The sequence below is a fragment of the Eublepharis macularius genome, chromosome 2 (assembly GCF_028583425.1).
Source record: "Eublepharis macularius isolate TG4126 chromosome 2, MPM_Emac_v1.0, whole genome shotgun sequence".
Classification (NCBI taxonomy): domain Eukaryota; kingdom Metazoa; phylum Chordata; class Lepidosauria; order Squamata; family Eublepharidae; genus Eublepharis; species Eublepharis macularius.
Genome location: NC_072791.1, coordinates 15,790,023 through 15,808,597, shown reverse-complemented (window position 1 = coordinate 15,808,597; position 18,575 = coordinate 15,790,023). Strand labels below are relative to the sequence as shown.

Here is an 18,575-nt window from a genome sequence, read left to right as displayed (position 1 = left end):
ACTAACAAAATTTGTGGTAGGGTATGGAATTTTGCGAGTCATACCTCATTTTATTTATTTATCTTCATTTACACCCTGGCTTTCTCTCCAGTGGGGACCCAAAGTGGGTTATATCGTTCTCCACTTTTCCGTTTTATCCTCACAACTCTGTGAGATAGGTTAGGCCAGGGCCGGATCTAGGGTTGCTGGTGCCCGGGGCAACCGTAGTCCGACATGCAAGTTTGGTTTGATTCAGACAGAAAATGCCCCCCCCCGACTCCCGGAAAGCCGGAAGCAGGTTTTCCCATTGAAAACAATGGCCGAATCAAGTCGGAACAAAGCCAAAACGCGAATACCGAATTGATTTCCTGATTCAGGTAAATCCGAATCGGGTTTACCGAATCAGGCTGGCCTTGCACACCCCTACTCGCAAGTACAGCATGGGGAGAGCAAGTACTCCTGCTGGGAAACCCCGGACTGACTTGTTTCAAATCATAATGTGTAGTTTGGCCCTTTGTGATCACAGTTTTATGAGTGTATTCCCTTGATAATAAAATGTAGCCTATCAGTGATAGGACAATTGAGGGTATGGAGTAAAGGAAGGGAGGCTGAACGGTACATTGCAGCCTGAAGTTTTATGGTTCAGCTGGGAAGAGTTCCACAATACATGTATACTGGTTGCTTCAGCGGAAACTCCTCTAGCAAACCTCAGTGTCAAGGGATAGTGTGTTAATGTTTCCTGTATGGGTAATTATTTAATATTAGCTAGTTTCTAGCTCTTGCTTTTAGATTTAAGATAGCAAAAAATAGTTGGTCCCTTCCACCCATTAGATCAGCATAGGTTCTATTGTATCCAACAGCCTCCAAAGGTTTTGAGTTCATCTCCTTCACCTCGTTAACAATGGAAGAATAAAAACTTTTGAACTTGATCGCTTTGTGCTTTATATTCATTCTTCCAATTCCAGCGTTTTGCTTTTCAGTGCATACTTTTTAGTTCGATGGTCACACGGCTCGTTCAACATGCAGCCTTTTCAACCTTCTTGCGGGCTTAAGCAAATGAAGTCGACACAAGGGTCCGTTAGGAGGCAATGAAAAATATTATTTCCATCACTCTTTGCAAGCTGGTGGTCTGTCAACCCATTTCTCATAGATCTATGATTTGAAATTAATGGCCTTTGTCTTGCCAAGGAGGGAAGGTTTTATGTAAACGAAAAAAGGTGGGTGTGTCTCCCCCTCCATACAAAGGTACCATCAATTGCTTATATTAATTCCTGGAGACAAACGGGCTTCTAGAATTTATAACTGATACCTGATTTAGAATGTCCCCTTTATCGTGTCCTTTATTCCGTATTTGCTTCATCCATGCATAAATGTTGAATCTAGCGGCAGAAGTGTGGCTGCTCAGGTTTCGTATCTGCCTTCCTCCAAGGATCTCCGAGCAGTGTATGTGGTTCTCCCTTTTCGCCTCTCAACAGTTCTGTGAGGAAGGTTAGGCTGAAAGAAACTGAACTGGCTGATCTAAGGTCACCCAGCAGGTTTCATGGCAGAGGAGGGATCTGATCCTAGTCTAAAGCCCTCCAGTGTTGTTGAGCCTTTGAGCCCGTTTAGAACTTTGAGGGTGGATTGTGGTGCCACCACAAAATGGGGGCAAATTCAAAATGGCTGCCATGTAGAGATCCCATTCCTCCGGTGGGGGTGGAAGGGTTCCCCATTTTCACCTTCTGCCGCCACTCACCTGGCCATTGGAGGGGGAGGAATAGGAACGGACCTCCCAGGCGCGCTCGGGGTGGTGGTGCGATGACATCACTCCTGGGAGTGATGTCATCACGATGCCCCGAGAGCACTCCCTCACTTTACTGTGGGCTGATTTTGGTCCGTTACAGGCCAAAATCCGCCTGCAATGAACTGCATGCACGTCCCATGCCTGTGCAATGACATCACGTCATGGAAGTGATGTCATCACGTGGTCATGGTGGGCGAGCATGAGATGGATCATGGGAAGGCTGGAAAGGTAAGCTCCAGGTTTTCCACCTCCTGTCAGGAGGCTAGGGGGATCTGGTAACCCCACTGCCATGGGAGCTAGAACCAAAATTTTGTAAAGTGACAAACCATCTTTTGATGAATAGTGTCAGATGGGGTTCGGAATAATACTGGACCCTAGGAGGGAGGGGAACAGCGCTTAGTTTTTTCCCCTTTTCATGCGTACATGCTCCCGCCCCGGCGTAATGACATCACTACCGGTAGTCACTGCACTGACACCACATTCGGGCGGTGGCACAGCCACAGGAGGCCAGGCAGACTGGCCACTTCCCCAGGTTGGCAGCGGTGCTCAGGAGGTTGGGAGCTGGGGTGGGCAAGCAAATTGCCTGGAAGTGGAGGGAAGTGGTGCCGGGTGTCCAGTATTGGGAGAACTTTTATCCCCAACCAACAGTACACAAAAATACCGGACTGTCCAGGTGAAAACCAGACATCCAGCAACACACTTGACAAAGTGGTCCCTTCTGGATCTTCTGAAGCACTTCCTGCTTTAGTATTTGGGGGAAGAAATGCTTTGTTGAGGATTTTAGGTGGGTAGCCATGTTGATCTGCAGTAGAACAGCAGGGATGGAGTCCAGTGGCACTTGAGAGACCAACAAGATGTTCAAGGTATAAGCTTTCGAGAGTCAACGCTCCCTTGCGTCTGAAGAAGGGAGCTTTGACTCTCAAAAGCTTACACTCTGGAAATTGTGTTGAAGAAGCAAATAGATGCCGGGAAGCCCACAATACACCCTTGGGTCCTTTCTTGACACTGGTAGACACTCTGCTCTGGTTTTCAGAGCCCACCATTGCAGTCGCCAACCTCCAGGTGCAGCCTGGAGTTCTGGAATTACAACATATCCAGACTAGCAAAATCCGTTCCCCTGGAAGTCATGTCAGCTTCACATAGTGGAGTTTACGGCACCACAACCTGCTGACCTCCCTCCACAAACTCTGCCGGCCCCCGGTCTCCACTGCCAAATCCCAGGAATTTTCCATCCCAGAACTGGTAATCCTACCTTTAAACATAGCATTACCCATGGTCCATCGAATTCAAAGTTGCTAATGGTTGCCAGAAGGTCTCCTAATTGGGCTATAGCACCCTTGCTCATCTTGAGCGAGGGTTAGCTGAGTTGTGTGCAGCCACCCAGGGTGACTAGGTGCACTCCAAAGGAGTAGTCCAGGGAAAAGATCCGACTCTCTCTGCCTGGATTGCAGTTCCCACCCCATCCTTTCCACAGCCTGATTCTCTAGGATGATGGTGGCGAAGGATAGCTCCCCCGCCCTGCCATGCTGTGAACTTGTGCAGAAGAGGGGATTTGGGTCATAGCTTGTTGTGAGTGGATGAGAAAAGAAGCAATGGTAGAAATTCCTTCTTTCCCTGGAGCAGGAGTTTTGCCTGTCTCCATGTTTGGTCCACCCCATGTGACTGGAGATCGGCGCTGCCCTGTGATTCTCTATGTTGCTGCCACATAACCTCTCCTCATCTGCTCTTGGCACCTCTCAGGACCAAACTAGACCTGCAAGTTTTTAAAGATTTGGGTCCAGGTTTCCCAGAGCTGGGGGGAATGGCTGTTAAAAAATAAAGCCCAAAGAGGCTCAAGATGCCACTGCAGAGGGAGGGGGGGCTGCTGCCTGGGGAGCCATTTTCCTGTGCAGAAACAGGACTAAGTGGGGGGAGTTGCTTCTCAATTTTTGCTGCTCGTGCCGGACTCGCACCCAGCTCATTAAAAAAACCACGTCTTGTTTGATCCTCGCTAGACTAAGGCTATCGTACTTTGGTCACATCATGAAAAGACATGAATCTTTGGAAAAGACAATAATGCTAGGGAAAGTGGAAGGCAGTAGGAAAAGAGGAAGACCCAAAACGAGATGGCTTGGCTCAATGAAGGAAGCCACGTCCTCCAGTTTGCAGGATCTGAGCAAGTCTGTTAATGATAGGATGTTTTGGAGGTCTTTCACTCATAGGGTTGGCATAGGTCAGAGGCGACTTGACGGCACATAACATACACAGCTGTTCACAAGTTACAGTGAATACACATACAACATACATACAGTGCATGCTTGATTTTTTAAATACATCTGTTAAGTAATTTTCATGTGACATTCAGTGCATATATAGCTGAACATGTGATTTAAACCCCAGATTGATCCATGTCTCTGGCTTCATTTGTAAGGTGAACATGCATGGGCTCTTTCACACAAACAGATGTCCGCGCATACATGGAGCATGTACTGTACGTACGTTCATTATAACATGCGAACAGGGCTGCTAACTCAGCTGGTCGAGGGGAAGGGTGCAGCAGAAAGCTCACGTCTGGATGCAGACTTGAGTTCCCGATCAGATAAGAAAAACACCTGATGTGGCCCTGAACAGATGGCCTCTACGCATGAGTAGTAAACAGACTTATTTAACAGCATTGCTAAGTGTTTAGCACTTCATTGGCCAGAAGGTGGCAGCAAAAGCACACTTTTTCCTATACCAGAGGAGTTAGCCGTGTTAGTCTGTAGTAACAAAATCAAAAAGAGTCCAGTAGCACCTTTAAGACTAACCAATTTTATTGTAGCATAAGCTTTCGATAATCAAGTTCTCTTCGTCAGATGCATGATCCCCAGTTCGGATCATGCATCTGACGAAGAGAACTTGATTCTCGAAAGCTTATGCTACAATAAAATTGGTTAGTCTTAAAGGTGCTACTGGACTCTTTTTGATTTTTTTTCCTATACCAAATGTGATCTTTCTCACTGTAGGCGTCTTTTCACTCATCATGTGATGGTAAACTTGGATTTGCTGCTCATATCTTCTTCCCTGTTGCACCCTAGATGGCTTGGTCACGTGTTAGGTATTGAGCTAAGTATTTTGTTGTTAAATAGACACTTAAAAATATAGATGCTCTGGGTGTTTGAAAACATGTATGTCATACAGGTATGCTTGTAGCTGGAGAAAAGAGCAAGAGTCCAGTACCACCTATATGACTGACGAATTTTAGGTGCTACTGGACTCTTGCTCTTTTCTACTGCTACAGACAGACAAAACACAGCTACCCATCTTCATCTATCTCCATGGAAGGTATGCATGTGTGAGAGCTAGAACTGGTTGCAACCTCTTACGCATATGTATGCACATGCACACGTAGTCGAAAAGCGGGGAGCCAAATTTATCATCCTGAGCTCCTTAGAGGAAGGGTAGAATCAGAGCAAGTGTTGACGGCTAGGATTTTTACCACTGTTTTAAATGGCTGGCTTAACAATTATTGATACAAATTTCTTTTTGGATTCTAGTATATCTTTTTCTTGACCAAATTGTTAGCTACCTTGAAAAGTCCTATATGGAGGCTAAGGCAAGAAAGGAATATTTTAACAAATAAGTATTTTAAATTGCAGCCGTTTTATTTATTTTGATATTTTATACCCGGCTTTTCTCCCCTTTGGGAATCCAAAGCAGCTTACAACATGCTCCCATCCTCCATTTTATCCTCACAACAACAACAACAACCTAGTGAGGTTGGTTCGGCTGCCAGTGTGCGACTGACTCAAGGTCACCCAGCAAGCTTCCATGACAGAGTGGGGATTCGAACCCGACTCCTCCAGATTCTACTCTGGCACTCCAGCCACACTGTCTCAATTGCTATGTTCTCGATCATTTGCTTATGTGCTCTTGGGTTTTTTTTTTTACTGTCTGCCCCCACTCTGTGCTACCTGCTCGACCTGTACATACGGGAAGAAACAAGTTAGTGCAAAGAAACGGCCGCTTTCCAAGGAAGCCTACACAACTCCTGGCCTGATATGCTGAATGCAGCACTCGGGAGCCATCTGCTGTAGCCCGCTAGGTGCTTGAGGGCACACCTGGTTTTGTAATCCTGATCAGACACAAAAACAAAAGATTTCTGAAACTCGTGATGGACTGTGGAGCAGGTTTCCTCGAGGAGAGAAAGAGGGACTCGAAACAACATATAATTCCTAGTTCTAGGAGAGCTAATGAAGCCAGTATTTTAAGTAACAATTCCAGCACAGGGGCTGGTGGTACCGGCCTACATCGGACTGTTTCATATGTATAGCATTCCACAGGATTGTTGTGGGAAGAGGCTGCAGCTCAGCGCTTTGCACGCAGAAGGTCCTTCAATACCAGCGTCTTCAGCCTCAGGTAACTGATGACATGAAAGACCCACCTGAGACCCTGAGGATCCTCTACCGGTCAGAACAGACAGTACCCATCTTGATAGACCAATGGTTTGGTTCAGTATAAAGCAGCTAGGAAGGGGCACTGGCTGAGTGGTAGAGCATCCGCTTTGCATGCGGAAGGTCCCAGGTTCAATCCTCGACATCTCCAATGAAAAAGGAACAGATCATTGGTGATGGAAAAGGTCTCGTCCACCTGAGACCCCAGAGAGCAGCTGCCGCTCATAACAGACCTTGATAAGCCAAAGGCCTGGGTCAGAATAGGGCAGCTGAATAGAACTGCGTACCCCTGCTTAGGATCGTCCTCTAGAAGAGCCACAGTGGGAAGGACCCCACAAAAATGGGAATTATTTTAAGGCGAAGCGAAGCAGCGTAAACCCAGGCAGTTTGTCCCCCGCCCCTGGACAGCGGCACTCTGTCCCACATGCTTCCTGGTTGCACCTCATAACAATGAATAGGCATAGCAGTCTTGAAACAATACACAATTTCAATTCAACTGATGATAAAGATATGCTAAAATGTCAAAAATCTGGGCAAAAAGATTGCAAAGTTGAAATATCAGAGTCTCAATGGCAAAAAATACGGTGCTCAGAAACCTACACCTCTAAATCTTTAAATATTCAATCACAATCTTACAAAGTTCATTTTAGGTGGTACTTGACTCCAGATCAATTGTATCACGCAATTTCTGGCACATGAGGCGAGATACCTACTTGCGCCCCTCGAGCTGTGCACGCATGCAAAGCGTGCACATGCTCCGGTCCTGCGTGATGACATCAGTTGTGACGTCATCGTGCAGGAGCGTCCCCCTCACCTGAGGCAGGCGGCAGTGGCGAAGGGGCAGGGAGGCGGCCTGCTTCCCCACTCACTGCTGCGCTGCCTGGGCGCCCGGCTCACCGGGAGCTGAGCCGAGGCAGGCAGCAGTGGCAAAGAGGTGGAGAGGCGAGCAGGGACGCGAGCAGGGACGCGGCCCGCTTCTGGGCTGGGGGGGGGGGGGTTGTCAGGGACCAGCACGGCACCTCCTTCAGACTTCAGCGCTTGAGGCGGCTGCCGGCATCACCTCTATGGATGTGCCAGGCCTGCATGCAACTCCTACTGTTTCATCACTTCGTTGGAAGCATTGTGGAAAACAAGGGACCTTCCTACATTGCTGGTGGTCTTGTCCAGTGATTAAGAAATTTTGGCACCAAATTTTTAGTCAGATACAAATTATCACAGGCTACAAGTTTCTAAAAAATCCAATAACTGTTCTGTTAAATCGCTGGCACGACTCAGAAATACATAGAATTCGCCAAGAACTCGTAGCTATTCTCCTCTCAGTAGCCAAAACAGCGATAGCTTCCAAATGGAAAGAGCCCAAGTTACCATCTCTAACTAAGTGGTACAACAAGAGACGGGAACATTTGGCACTGCAAAAAATCTCGGATACCTTGACAGGGGTTGAGTATCACAAACTTTTCTGAAAAATGGTCTCCTTTAATCGAGAAAATGTCAACTGATTTTTTTAAACTTTATTTTTTTAACAATATATATAATATATATATAAATAAATAAATAAACACGTAACTTTTTCTCAGCATCAAGTCTAACATTTACAATAAGAATTGTTTGTGTGTTGTGATTTTAGTTTCTTCGAGAGTTTTGAGAGGCAGAATTCTGTGTTGTACTGTGTTAAACTTTATTTGCTTGGTTAGGCAGTCTCTGGTTGGTGACACCTTTTGTCATCTTGAGTAGTGTTATTTGACAGACTGCATACTTTAATAAATAAGTGAATGATATATTTGTGTTTCTGGCTGTAGCTCGGTGGTGATGAATTCAAAGAATGGGTATCATTTTTCTGTGAAGTCGGTTGGTTTGGGGTAAATCTCAGCTTTGGTGAGGCCACCTGTTACTTTTTCAATTATGAAAATATAATTGAGCCAAATTACTGTAAAAATAATATTCTCTGTGAAATATTATATTATTAAAGTTTTAAAAAATAAGCATAGCAGGATGCTACGACGTGAGCAAACGCTGAGAGAGCTTCTCTCTGTCATTCTTTCCAAAAGCTGAGAGGTGTGCTTATACAACTTTGAAACTTGCCCCTCCCTGTTTCCCACTCTGCTTTCCCTTCTTCCTCTGTACCACCCACCCTTCTTCTGTGGCATTCTGTGACCCAGCGTGACTCACTGGAGTCTGAGTGGATTTTTAAAACACATGTCAGAAGAGCGTGAAGAGGGGGTGTGGAAGAGAGGCTTTCAAAAACGGTGTTTAAGTGAGGCTGAACAATACTTCAGGGTTTCTTTGACTAAAATTGCAGCAAAAGAATGGTAGAAATTCGGAAAGCTCTTGCTACCAGAATGCTCATAGGCCAGTCTCAGCACACCAGACTGACCCCTGACATATCAGAGTGGGGTGGGTGGTGACTTTCTGAAAATTGCTAACAGGTCTCTGGCTGTATGTGGAGATTTCAATTAGCCACCGTGGCTAATAGCCGTTGATAGACATCTCCTCAAATCTAAATGCCCTCTAAAACCATTTAAATCATTGCTGCTAAATCCATGCAAAGCTGACGGTAAGTACTTGCTTAAGTTTTATATCAGTAATCCACCCACCTCACAGGGTGTTTTGTTGTGGGGATAATAGTAACATACTTTGTAAACTGCTCTGAGTGGGTGTTAAGTCATCCTGAAGGGCGGTATGTAAACCGAATGTTGTTGTTATTACTAAGATTATGCCTCCAGGGAAGAGCAGAGTTGTAGAGGCAGGCAGTGGCAAACCACCTCTGTTAGTTTCTTGCCATGAAAACCCCACAAGGGGTCGCTATAAGTCAGTTATGGCTTGGGGGCATTCTCCATGCAAACTTGTAATTTAGGGTTTACATTGTTTCACAGAGAATCTCAACACAAGACATCTTACACGGGGATGCTCAAGTGTAGGGAGAAGCAACGTTAGCCGGGAAGCATATTTTAAAAAGACAAAGCTGGTGGAAATCGTGCCTCAGAGAGTTTGTTATTTTCATTTTTGCCTCCCAGAAGGAGAGATGAAATTGACATAGCCTTTGGGGAGGAGATGAAATTAACAAACCCCCTGAGGAACAATCTCTGCCAGCTATGTCTTTTTAAACTACCCTCCTATAGAGAGGTGAAATTGACAGAGCCTTCGGGGAGGTGAAGATCACTGATTCATAGAGTTGGAAGGGGCCATACAGACCATCTAGTCCAACCCCCTGCCCAATGCAGGATCAGCCTAAAGCATCTCTGACAAATATTCATCCAGCCTCTTCTTGAAAACTGCCAGCGAGGGGGAGCTCACCACATCCCTAGGCAGCTGATTCCACCTTTGTAGTACTCTGACCGCGAAAAAGTTCTTCCTAATATCCAGCTGGTACCTTTGTGCATGTAATTTAAGCCCATTGCTTTGGGTCCTACCCTCTGCTGCCAACTGGAACAGCTCCTTGCCCTCCTCCAAATGACAGCCTTTCAAATATTTAAAGAGAGCAATCATGTCCCCCCTCAATCTCCTCTTCTCCAAACTGAACATTCCCATGGCCCTCAGCCTTTCCTTGTAGGGCTCAGTCTCCAGACCCCGATCATCCTTGTCGCTCTCCTCTGCACCCTCTCAATTTTGTCCACATCCTTTTTGAAGTGAGGCCTCCAGAACTGCACACAGTACTCCAGGTGTGGCCTGACCAAGGCAGTATAGAGAGGGGCTATGACCACCTGAGATTTCGACGCTATGGCCCCTTTGATATAACCCAAGATCTCCACCAGCTGTCTTTTTAAACTACCTTCCTATAGAGAGGTGAAATTGACAGATCCTTCGGGGAGGTGAAGATCTGTACCAGCTCTTTTTAAACGACGCTTCCTGGCTAACATTGCATCTCCCTACACTTGAGCATCCCATGTAAGGTGTCTTGTCTAGAAACACTCTTTGTCTTAGAATAAACTCAGGTTTTGTGCCCCCCCCCCGCACTACGAGTCTTCTAGAGGGCAATCCTAAACAGGTTTATAACATTGAGCCACACACCCCCACCCCCACCCAAGGATGCTAAACTGCCTGGTCCTTAATATGCATAAACCAAAATGGTTCCAGCACACCGACGCCTGCTAATCATTTGAACCAAAGCATTAGTTGATTGTAGGCAGCCAGTTCAGCTGGGTTTTGCCTCCTTTGAATGTGCATCTTTATAAGCTGTTCTCCAATGGTGGTTTCAAAGCTGTGCTGCTGCCTGCCCACTGTGCACTTCCCCGTTCTTGCAACACAGTTGAAAAGGCAGGTGACGAATGGCTACACAGACTCATGACTGAGCTCCGTCTCTTTAGGGTGATTTACGCACACACTACTCAAACTTCTTCCTGATGCACAGTGGCACAGATCTAGCAGAGAACAAATCAGCACTCTGCCGGTTTGAATCCCACGACGGCCATGAGCTCTGCAGTGGCCTCGGTTAAGCCACTCCTCTCAGCCCCAGCTCCCCAGCTGTATTGTGGAATAATACGCTGACTTTGTTCACCTGAACAGGGTCTGATCTGTCTAGCAGAACAGTATAACAGTGCAGTTAGTATATTTCCTCATCTCTTAGTATGATGACAGGAGAATCAGACCGGTTTACCTTCTAGTCCAGTACTGTTTCCTGGAAGAGCGAGGTGGCCACAGTCTGTTATGCCCCCTCCGTGTCCCGGCAACTGGCATTTGGAGGTTTGCTGCCTCGTAGCATGGAGGTTCCAGTTAGCCAACATGGCTACTGATGGGCTATCTTCTATGAATGTGTCTAATCCTCTTCTAAAACCATCTAAGCAAGCAGACACCATTATCTTGTGGCAATGAGTTCCCTAAGGAAATGGCTATTGACCTTTAAATGTGAAATATGTTGTAAGAAGGGAACGTCTGAAGATTTCTTTATATTGAGTCAGACCCTTGGTCTAGCAAGGTCAGTATTATCTATTCTGACAGCTCTTCAGTGGCTCAGAATCTTTCTACCTGAGATACCTCAGTGTGTGTTCATCAAGTATAGGGAAGTGCAATGTTAGCTGAGAAGCGTAGTTTAAAAAGACTGAGCAAGCGGAGAGCACTCCTCTCAGGGTTTGTCAATTTCATCTCCTCCTCCCTGAAGGCTCTGTCAATTTCACCTCTCCAGTCTAAAACTGTGTCCCATGCTACCAGAGGGCAGCCAGGAATGGAAATGGGCTGGAGCTGCCTTCCAGAGCCAGGCTTGGACCTGGAGAGGAGATAATGGACATTTCCTTTCTGGCATTTCACAGCCCCTTCACACAGTTCCAGTGTATAGCAAAGCCTTTGTCCTGTCGCTGGCTCTGCCTTTTTAAACTACCCTTCCCTTCTAACATTGCATCTCCTGACACGTGGTCTTCACATGTCAGATGTCTCATGAAGAGAGACTCTCAAATAAGGGGTCTTCCACATCACCTGCTACCTGAGTCTTTTCACAGGAGACGCTGGGCATTGAACCTGGGCCCTTTTGCATGCAAAGCAGGAGTTCTGCTGAGCCCTAATTCCCTTCTTAGCTGCCTTTACAGACCACTAGACTATCAAAATGGATGTTGTCTGTTCTGCCTGGCAGTGGCTCTCCGTGGTCTCAGGTGGAGGTCTTTCACCTCACTTGCTACTTGATCCTTTTCACTGGAGACTTCAGAGATCAAACTCTGGTAATTCTGCATGCATATAAATAACTAGCAATGCAATGAGAAAAAAAATAGAGGACATTAAAAATTCCAGCATTTTTTTCAGGGCCAGGTTAGGAAAAAAAAAGCAGAAACAAAAAAGTGAAGGAAGGGGCGGGGGGGGACTTTATTTTAATCACTGCACCGCAGCTATTCTAGTGGCTTGTGTTGCTGTGAGTTTTATAGTTTAATTTTATGCTTTAAAAATGTGATTAAATTTTCTGCTCGATGTTGTCTACTGTTTGCCATTTTAACTGTTTTGATTTTGCCAACGAAGTCTCTACTGAGAGTGCAGCTTAAAATATATATATTACATAAATAGATAATTGTTTGTGTGTGTGGTGACATTTATAATTTACCCATGGACAACTTATTTCAATGAAAAATGCATTTTTACCACCAGTGATGAGAAAGGCTCATCCTTCATTAAAACACTTTCTTAGGAAAGGGATCGTAAATGTCTCGCTAACGAGTCAGAAACCATAGATTTCACCATTATGTTGCCTTACATATTATTTGTTGCTTTAAATATGTACTCCTATATCTCACCTGTGCTTTATGTTGTTCAGTGTAAGTCCTAGAATTGATTATGTTCTGCTTCAGCAATTCCTCAACCCCATACTGGATCCTTGCTAATACTATATCTTTGTAAACTTACATTCTTTTACCCCATGACATCATTTATGGAAATGTTCTTGACACTGTATGGAACTGCCTGCCCTTGTCCTTGCCACTGATTATACTAATCTCACACTATGTAATCCGCCTTGAGTCTCAGTGAGAAAGGCGGAATATAAATAAATAAATAAATAAAGCCTCTGCAAAGAAGTGATTAATAAGCACTCATGAAAAATCTTTGACTTCCTAGGACTGTACCATTCAGAATGCAGATACAGGGCTGTTTTTGACTTAGAATATTCTTTATTTAAACTATAAACTATAAACAATAACATAACTATAAACAGCTATTTATAAACTATAAATAACTAGTGTTTATTGTTTATAGATCCAGGGCTGTTTTTGAATGCTCAGACATGTTTTAAACAAAACAAACTTCATGACACATGGAAAACTATAACATCAGAGCCAATTAGAAGCTATGAAGTCACCAGCCTGCCTGGCTTGCTGCCCTCACTAAGCCTCTGTGCAAGGCAACAGATGGCTTTTCATCTACGATTCTGAAAACAAATCTAGGTATTAGAAAACAAAAAGGAAACAGTTGCATACATTCCATGTTACTTTATTAACTCTCAGAACATGATGTGATCATTGTGCCAGCAACAGGGACCCCTCTGGCCCACCCTAATTAACATTACCGACTCCAGGGTGGGGCCAGAAACAGCCTTGGCCTTACGGCACGAACATATCCTTATAGGGCCTGTACGCCAGGCAGATCCCCACACAGTACCCAGAATCCTCTCCTACAAACTTATGCAGATTACCACTTCCATTTCTAAGTATCTCTGCTGGTTTATGTAACTGGAATGCAGGACATGCTGCTGGGTGAAGGAACACTCCATTCCGAGCATCTGTTTCTCTTGCCCTGGTGGTTTGGGACAACATTAAGTGCTTTATACTCCAAGCAAGGTCCAGGGACTTCCTCTGAAGTACACTGGCTGTGCTGTAGAACATGCATAAGCAACGGGTGATACCAAATGTTTTGGTGGGGAGGAATATATTCCCATCTGCATCAAGAGCCGATTCAAAAGGGCCTGGGTGGAGCATGTAGAATGTGCACGGAGAGGCACGTGGAAGGATTAGGGTTATGCACACAGACCCCGTTTCCTGGATCAAGGTCTTTCTTCTCAGTTGGAGAAACTCTTACTCATTTCGGCACACCCTGAAAGAATAACACTGTGGAAGGCTGCACTTCTCCAAATCAAACTGCTGCTTGGCTGAACTAACGCTTCCAAGGCCTTCTCAGCCCTTCCAGGGCTTTCATGCCACTTTCTACAGGGATAGCAGATACTGTCCATTTCAGTCCCGGTTTGATCTTTGGAGGACCCGAAAATTCAATTCCGATTTAGGACTGCCTAGCCACTTGATGATGCAGACCAGCCTATGGTTTGGATGGTTCCAGCAAGCAAAATAAATGGATGGTCAGGGGAATGGGGGGAAGCAACTGGCTTTCCTAAATCTACCGTACAGAACAAACCATCAGCATGTGGTACCATGCAGCAATGAGCCCCCATTCTTAAATTCCATTTTTGGACAGACAAAATGCATCCATTTCACTAACATGCAAAATTAAGCTACTGACAGATACGGCAAACATCCAAAGATTACGGCCGTTTCTGCTCTTTCATGCCAAGTTCCCTAAATCTTCCTACAGCATAAATACTGGCAGGGTCAGACCGATTAATTTTAGCACCTGAGGCAGAAATTCCCCTCCCCACCAGCAACAATCTAATCAGTAGATAATTTGCTCCCATTATTGGAACTCAGAATCCAACACGTGAGGCAGTTGCCTAATGTCACCTCGTGACAGGAACGGTCCAGAAGACCCAGAGAACTTCTGCGATCAGAGGAAACTGTTTTGCTTATTCTGCTCCAAGGCCATTTCATTCACAAGTTGTTCCACGGATGACTGAATGGCCGCCTTGACAAGCGAAGCGGCCGTTTCGATCAGCAGTGACTCGTGTTGCTCCGCAGTCCAGCACTCTTGATCGTTGGTGCCTAAGGGCGAGGGAACCTGGGAATCAGATTCGCCTTCTTTCTTGCGACCACTGCTCCCCGCCCGAGAATCGACACCTTTGCTTGATTTTTTGTTCCCTTTCTGTTTGCTCGTATTGGGAAACGGGAAATATTCACAGGCCAGGCTGAGCTCCTCTTCATCCTGGGATTCTTCAGCTTCAGTGATAGTAATAACAATGCCCGCTCCATGAGGTAATTTATTTTCTTCAGATTTTGCTTTCTCGGCAAAACAGTTTGGCAAGCTCAAAGCCTCATCTGCCAACGTTGACGGGCTACAGTGAAGGAGGACCTCCACAGAATGTCTTTCCCCGGCATCATTAGTCTCTTCCCCAATTTTAATGTTCCTTTCAGATGTTTCCAACTCAACCTCTTGGGTGTGCCTGGGACTCGTATCTTGTACTTCGAAGACTTCAGATTCATCTCCTGGCAGGTCTTGACACACAACAAGAGGCCCTATCTCAACTGTGAAGTCCATTACCTTCTTCTCCGCCTCTTCAGGACTTCCATACAGGCTTCCGTGATGTAGCTGGAAGATTTGCTTCTCCTCTTCAGTTTCCAGCACAGTTTCAGAATGGATTATTTCTGACTGAATGAGGCAGTCTGTGTATCGATCAGCGCATGGCCTCATCTCCACCGCCAGTGTGTTCTCTCCTGTGGAGATAATCATGTCTCCATGGGTAATTTCCACACCACCCTCAGTCTCTTCAGGAGCTCTGCTACAGGACTGCACATTGCTCACTGAGTTGTCCACCGTTAAGCGCTCGGGCTCATTGTGGGCTTTGTTATTCAAAAGGCTTGTTGTTTCATTTGTTTTCTCGCCCTGGTCTAGTTCCTCTGTTATTTCAGAATGACCAGACCTCTTCTTGCGTCTGGAGAACCTGAGGCAGGGAATTTTAAGCCCAGAACTAGCCTTTTCCTTAGGCAAATGTGGAAAGCTAGACTCTTCGACACGGGTCTCCACTTGCACCCGGGAGTCTAGCTGTGGGTCTTTCTTCAACGCAGATTTGGAACGCCTCCTCAGAGTTACAAGACGTTTGAAGGCCAACCAGGCACCTCCAGTTGTCCAAGATGGCTTTGACTCCTCTGCCTCACTGCTTAACACAGTGCGGGAATGCTGGTTTAGTGATTCAGATTCACGGTCCCCGTTTTTGTCTATTCCCTCTATACAGGGCTTCTTCCTTTTCTTAAAGCAAAAGACAGAGGCCTTTTCGGTTGGGCCCTCATTTGCAGGGACGGTTTTTTCTCTCTTTGGATCTTCTAACGGCTGCATACGCTCCCTCTGAATTTCTTTAGCGGACTCCTCCATACTTTGGACTTGCATTTTTTGTTTCTGAAAATTAAACTTTGTTTCTCCAGGTGATAACCTCTTAGAAAAAAGGCACACTTAGGACAGTTCTACATCACCAATATATCCATTTTATACCAGCTTCATTGCCTTGGCTTTCCTCACCGAATCCTGGGAACTGCAGTTTGCCAAAAGTACTGAGGTTTCTCTGTTAGGGAGCATCTGTTGACAGAACCACTGTTTCCAGGGGTCTCTGGGAAGAGGAATTCATTGTTAAACCCATTTATATCTGTAGTGTAGACACGCCGTTATAACACCTGACACACTATCCCTTTGCAAAGCCTTTTCATGATCTCAGAATGGACAGAAGCAGTCTTATTTTAAAAAAGGAAATCTCTTCGGAAAGACTTAAGTCTGTTCTCTTTGTTTACTTTTTCAACAAAGGAATTTTAAGAGTAGGTTCTTTTTTGTTTCTCCCATATCTTACGGCAAAGGCTCGGCAAAATGTCTGCGACCATCCATTTTAATCTTCTCCTTGATGCAATAGCAATAGTTTTTCATTAGTACCTTGCTACTTTAATGGTTTTAAATTGATTTGAGATCTGACCCTTTTCCATTCATGATGACCTCAAGAGACAAGACCCACTTGCATATATAAGTACACTTTCCAAATCAAGGATTTTCTCTGAGCGAGGCAACAAAAGAAGACATCTCAAGAGGCTTTTCTTATCGACCGGATTGAGACATTTTTCACATCCTTCCTGGATTCTTTCTTCTCGCCTTTAATTTCCTTTTTCCACTGGTGTTCTTTTTTGTTATAAAACATGACGAGGTGCTTCATGGATGCGATTGCTTTATGGGCATCTGCAAGGAGAAAACAAGGGGGGGGAAAGCAATATGCTAATTATGTTCACACAATAAATAGTCCAAAGAATTAAATAGCTTAATAAAAAAAAACCCCATACTTAGCCAGGGGCTACATGCACATAAATACCAACTTTCTCCATTTACCAAGGATAATCCTTATCTTCTAGGGCGATTCCACATGGCTTACCTGAAGCTGGGACGTTGCGCAACGTTGCGGATCATGCTGGAAAAAATGCGGAAGATCGCGTTTTCTCGCATGAGTTTTGCGCGACGTCGCGCAAAACTCGCGCAAGAAAACGCGATCTTCCGCATTTTTTCCGTCATGATCCGCAATGTCCCGGCTTCAGGTAAGCTGTGTGGAATCGGCTCTACTTTTGTTTCCTATCAGTTGCTGTCCCTGTGTTGTCTCTATTTCTACTTTAGGGAACACACTACATTTTGTTAGTGCAAATTGCAAATATTGTTGGAGGTTTTTTTCCCTAGAACGTAATTAACCTACAGAACTCTTGTTTCTTAAATAAATAAAATGTATGAACATCAGGGAAGCCCTACTGATTCAGGGCAATGGCCCATCCAGTCCAGCAACCTTTTCCTCACAGTGGCCAAAGTGTTCCCCTGTAAGATCAAGAAACAGGACACAGACACAAGGCTTCTATCTGATGTTGTCTCCTAGCATTGGTATTTAGAGATGGACTGCCTCTGAATGTGGAGGCTCTCTTTAGTCATCTTGCCCAGTTGCCTTTGATGGGCCTCTTCAACGACAGACAAGGCACACAAATTCAGCACACAGGACCAAATTCCAGTGGCAGTACTCCTTTACTGCATTTCAGAAGATCTTGTTTGCTATTTTAAAGCTGTATCTGCTGCTTTTATTGCTTTTACTGCTGCCTTGTGGTTTATTGTTGTTTGCTTTTAGCTGCTGACAATTGTCATGTGATGCGGTCAGTTCTGCAAGCATTTCTTTCCCAGGATAGTGTGCCCAACAAGGGCGGCAAATAAACAGCCACAGTGGCTCAGTTGGTTCAGCTCCTAAATCCTTAGACATTCTTTCTGGTGACTCTCTGGTTTCTGAAGTGCAGCCGCACAGCCTGAACGTCCCGTTGGGTGCTTCTCCACTGCCCATTAAAAACCATTATTTAGAAACGTTCTATACTGCTGAAAGGGCTGCATTTTACAAAAGCGAAATAGAATTGCATGAGGGGGATGCTTATTTATAGACTTGCTTCGCCTTTCCATGGCAACTGCAGAATGAATCATTAAGCCCATGCGATCCACCCATTCAGTACATCTGCGGGTAATACTTATGCATGAAGCCTTTCAGCCATTTCGGATCGCAATGGGGGCAAGATTTCAGTAGGAGGGTAAGATGTGCAGTACAGGCTTCCTCTTGGAAATACTTATCATTAATTTACAAAGCAGTCGCAGTCGTGTGCATGAATGTTTTTTTGTATCCTTAAGAAAATGTTCCCTAACAACTACAGCCCCGTGATAGATAGCTAGTCATTCTTCCTTTAAATAAAGGGGTTTGTGCTCTTGGCATGCACACACCTTAAACCTAGGTTATTTAACACATGCAAACCAAGTCCATTTCATCCCCATTCCTTGTCTAAAGTCAGGGTCAAACCATACGAGACAAAGTACACTCGAATTGCACTCGAATACACTCGAATTACAAAATACACTCGAATTATCCGTGTAATTCAAGTATATTTTGTCTCGTGTGGTGAGACCCTCAGGGAGCTGGGTAGAAGTACAAGTCCCTCTGCAGAATAATCATATGTGATCTGAAATCAGACAAGGGAACAGCCTGTCCTAATTTAGGGTTGCTAAAGCCAGGATCAAGATAATCCAAACTAAGTAGTCCCCATTACTATGTATGGAGGTGAAAGTTGGAC

The 18,575-nt window shown here is 45.1% G+C and overlaps 1 protein-coding gene across 3 annotated transcripts in view; it reads right to left on the bottom strand.

Annotated features, from left to right (window-relative positions):
- Positions 1-12,872: 12,872 nt before the first annotated feature.
- Positions 12,873-18,575, bottom strand: part of AKAP5 (A-kinase anchoring protein 5) — a 31,010-nt gene continuing 25,307 nt past the window's right edge. For all 3 annotated transcript variants that reach the window (XM_054971666.1, XM_054971667.1, XM_054971668.1), the window contains exon 2: positions 12,873-16,677. In XM_054971666.1, the coding sequence (XP_054827641.1) occupies positions 14,356-15,849 (1,494 nt within the window). In that variant the 5' untranslated portion in view covers positions 15,850-16,677 and the 3' untranslated portion in view covers positions 12,873-14,355. The remainder of the gene's footprint in view (positions 16,678-18,575) is intronic.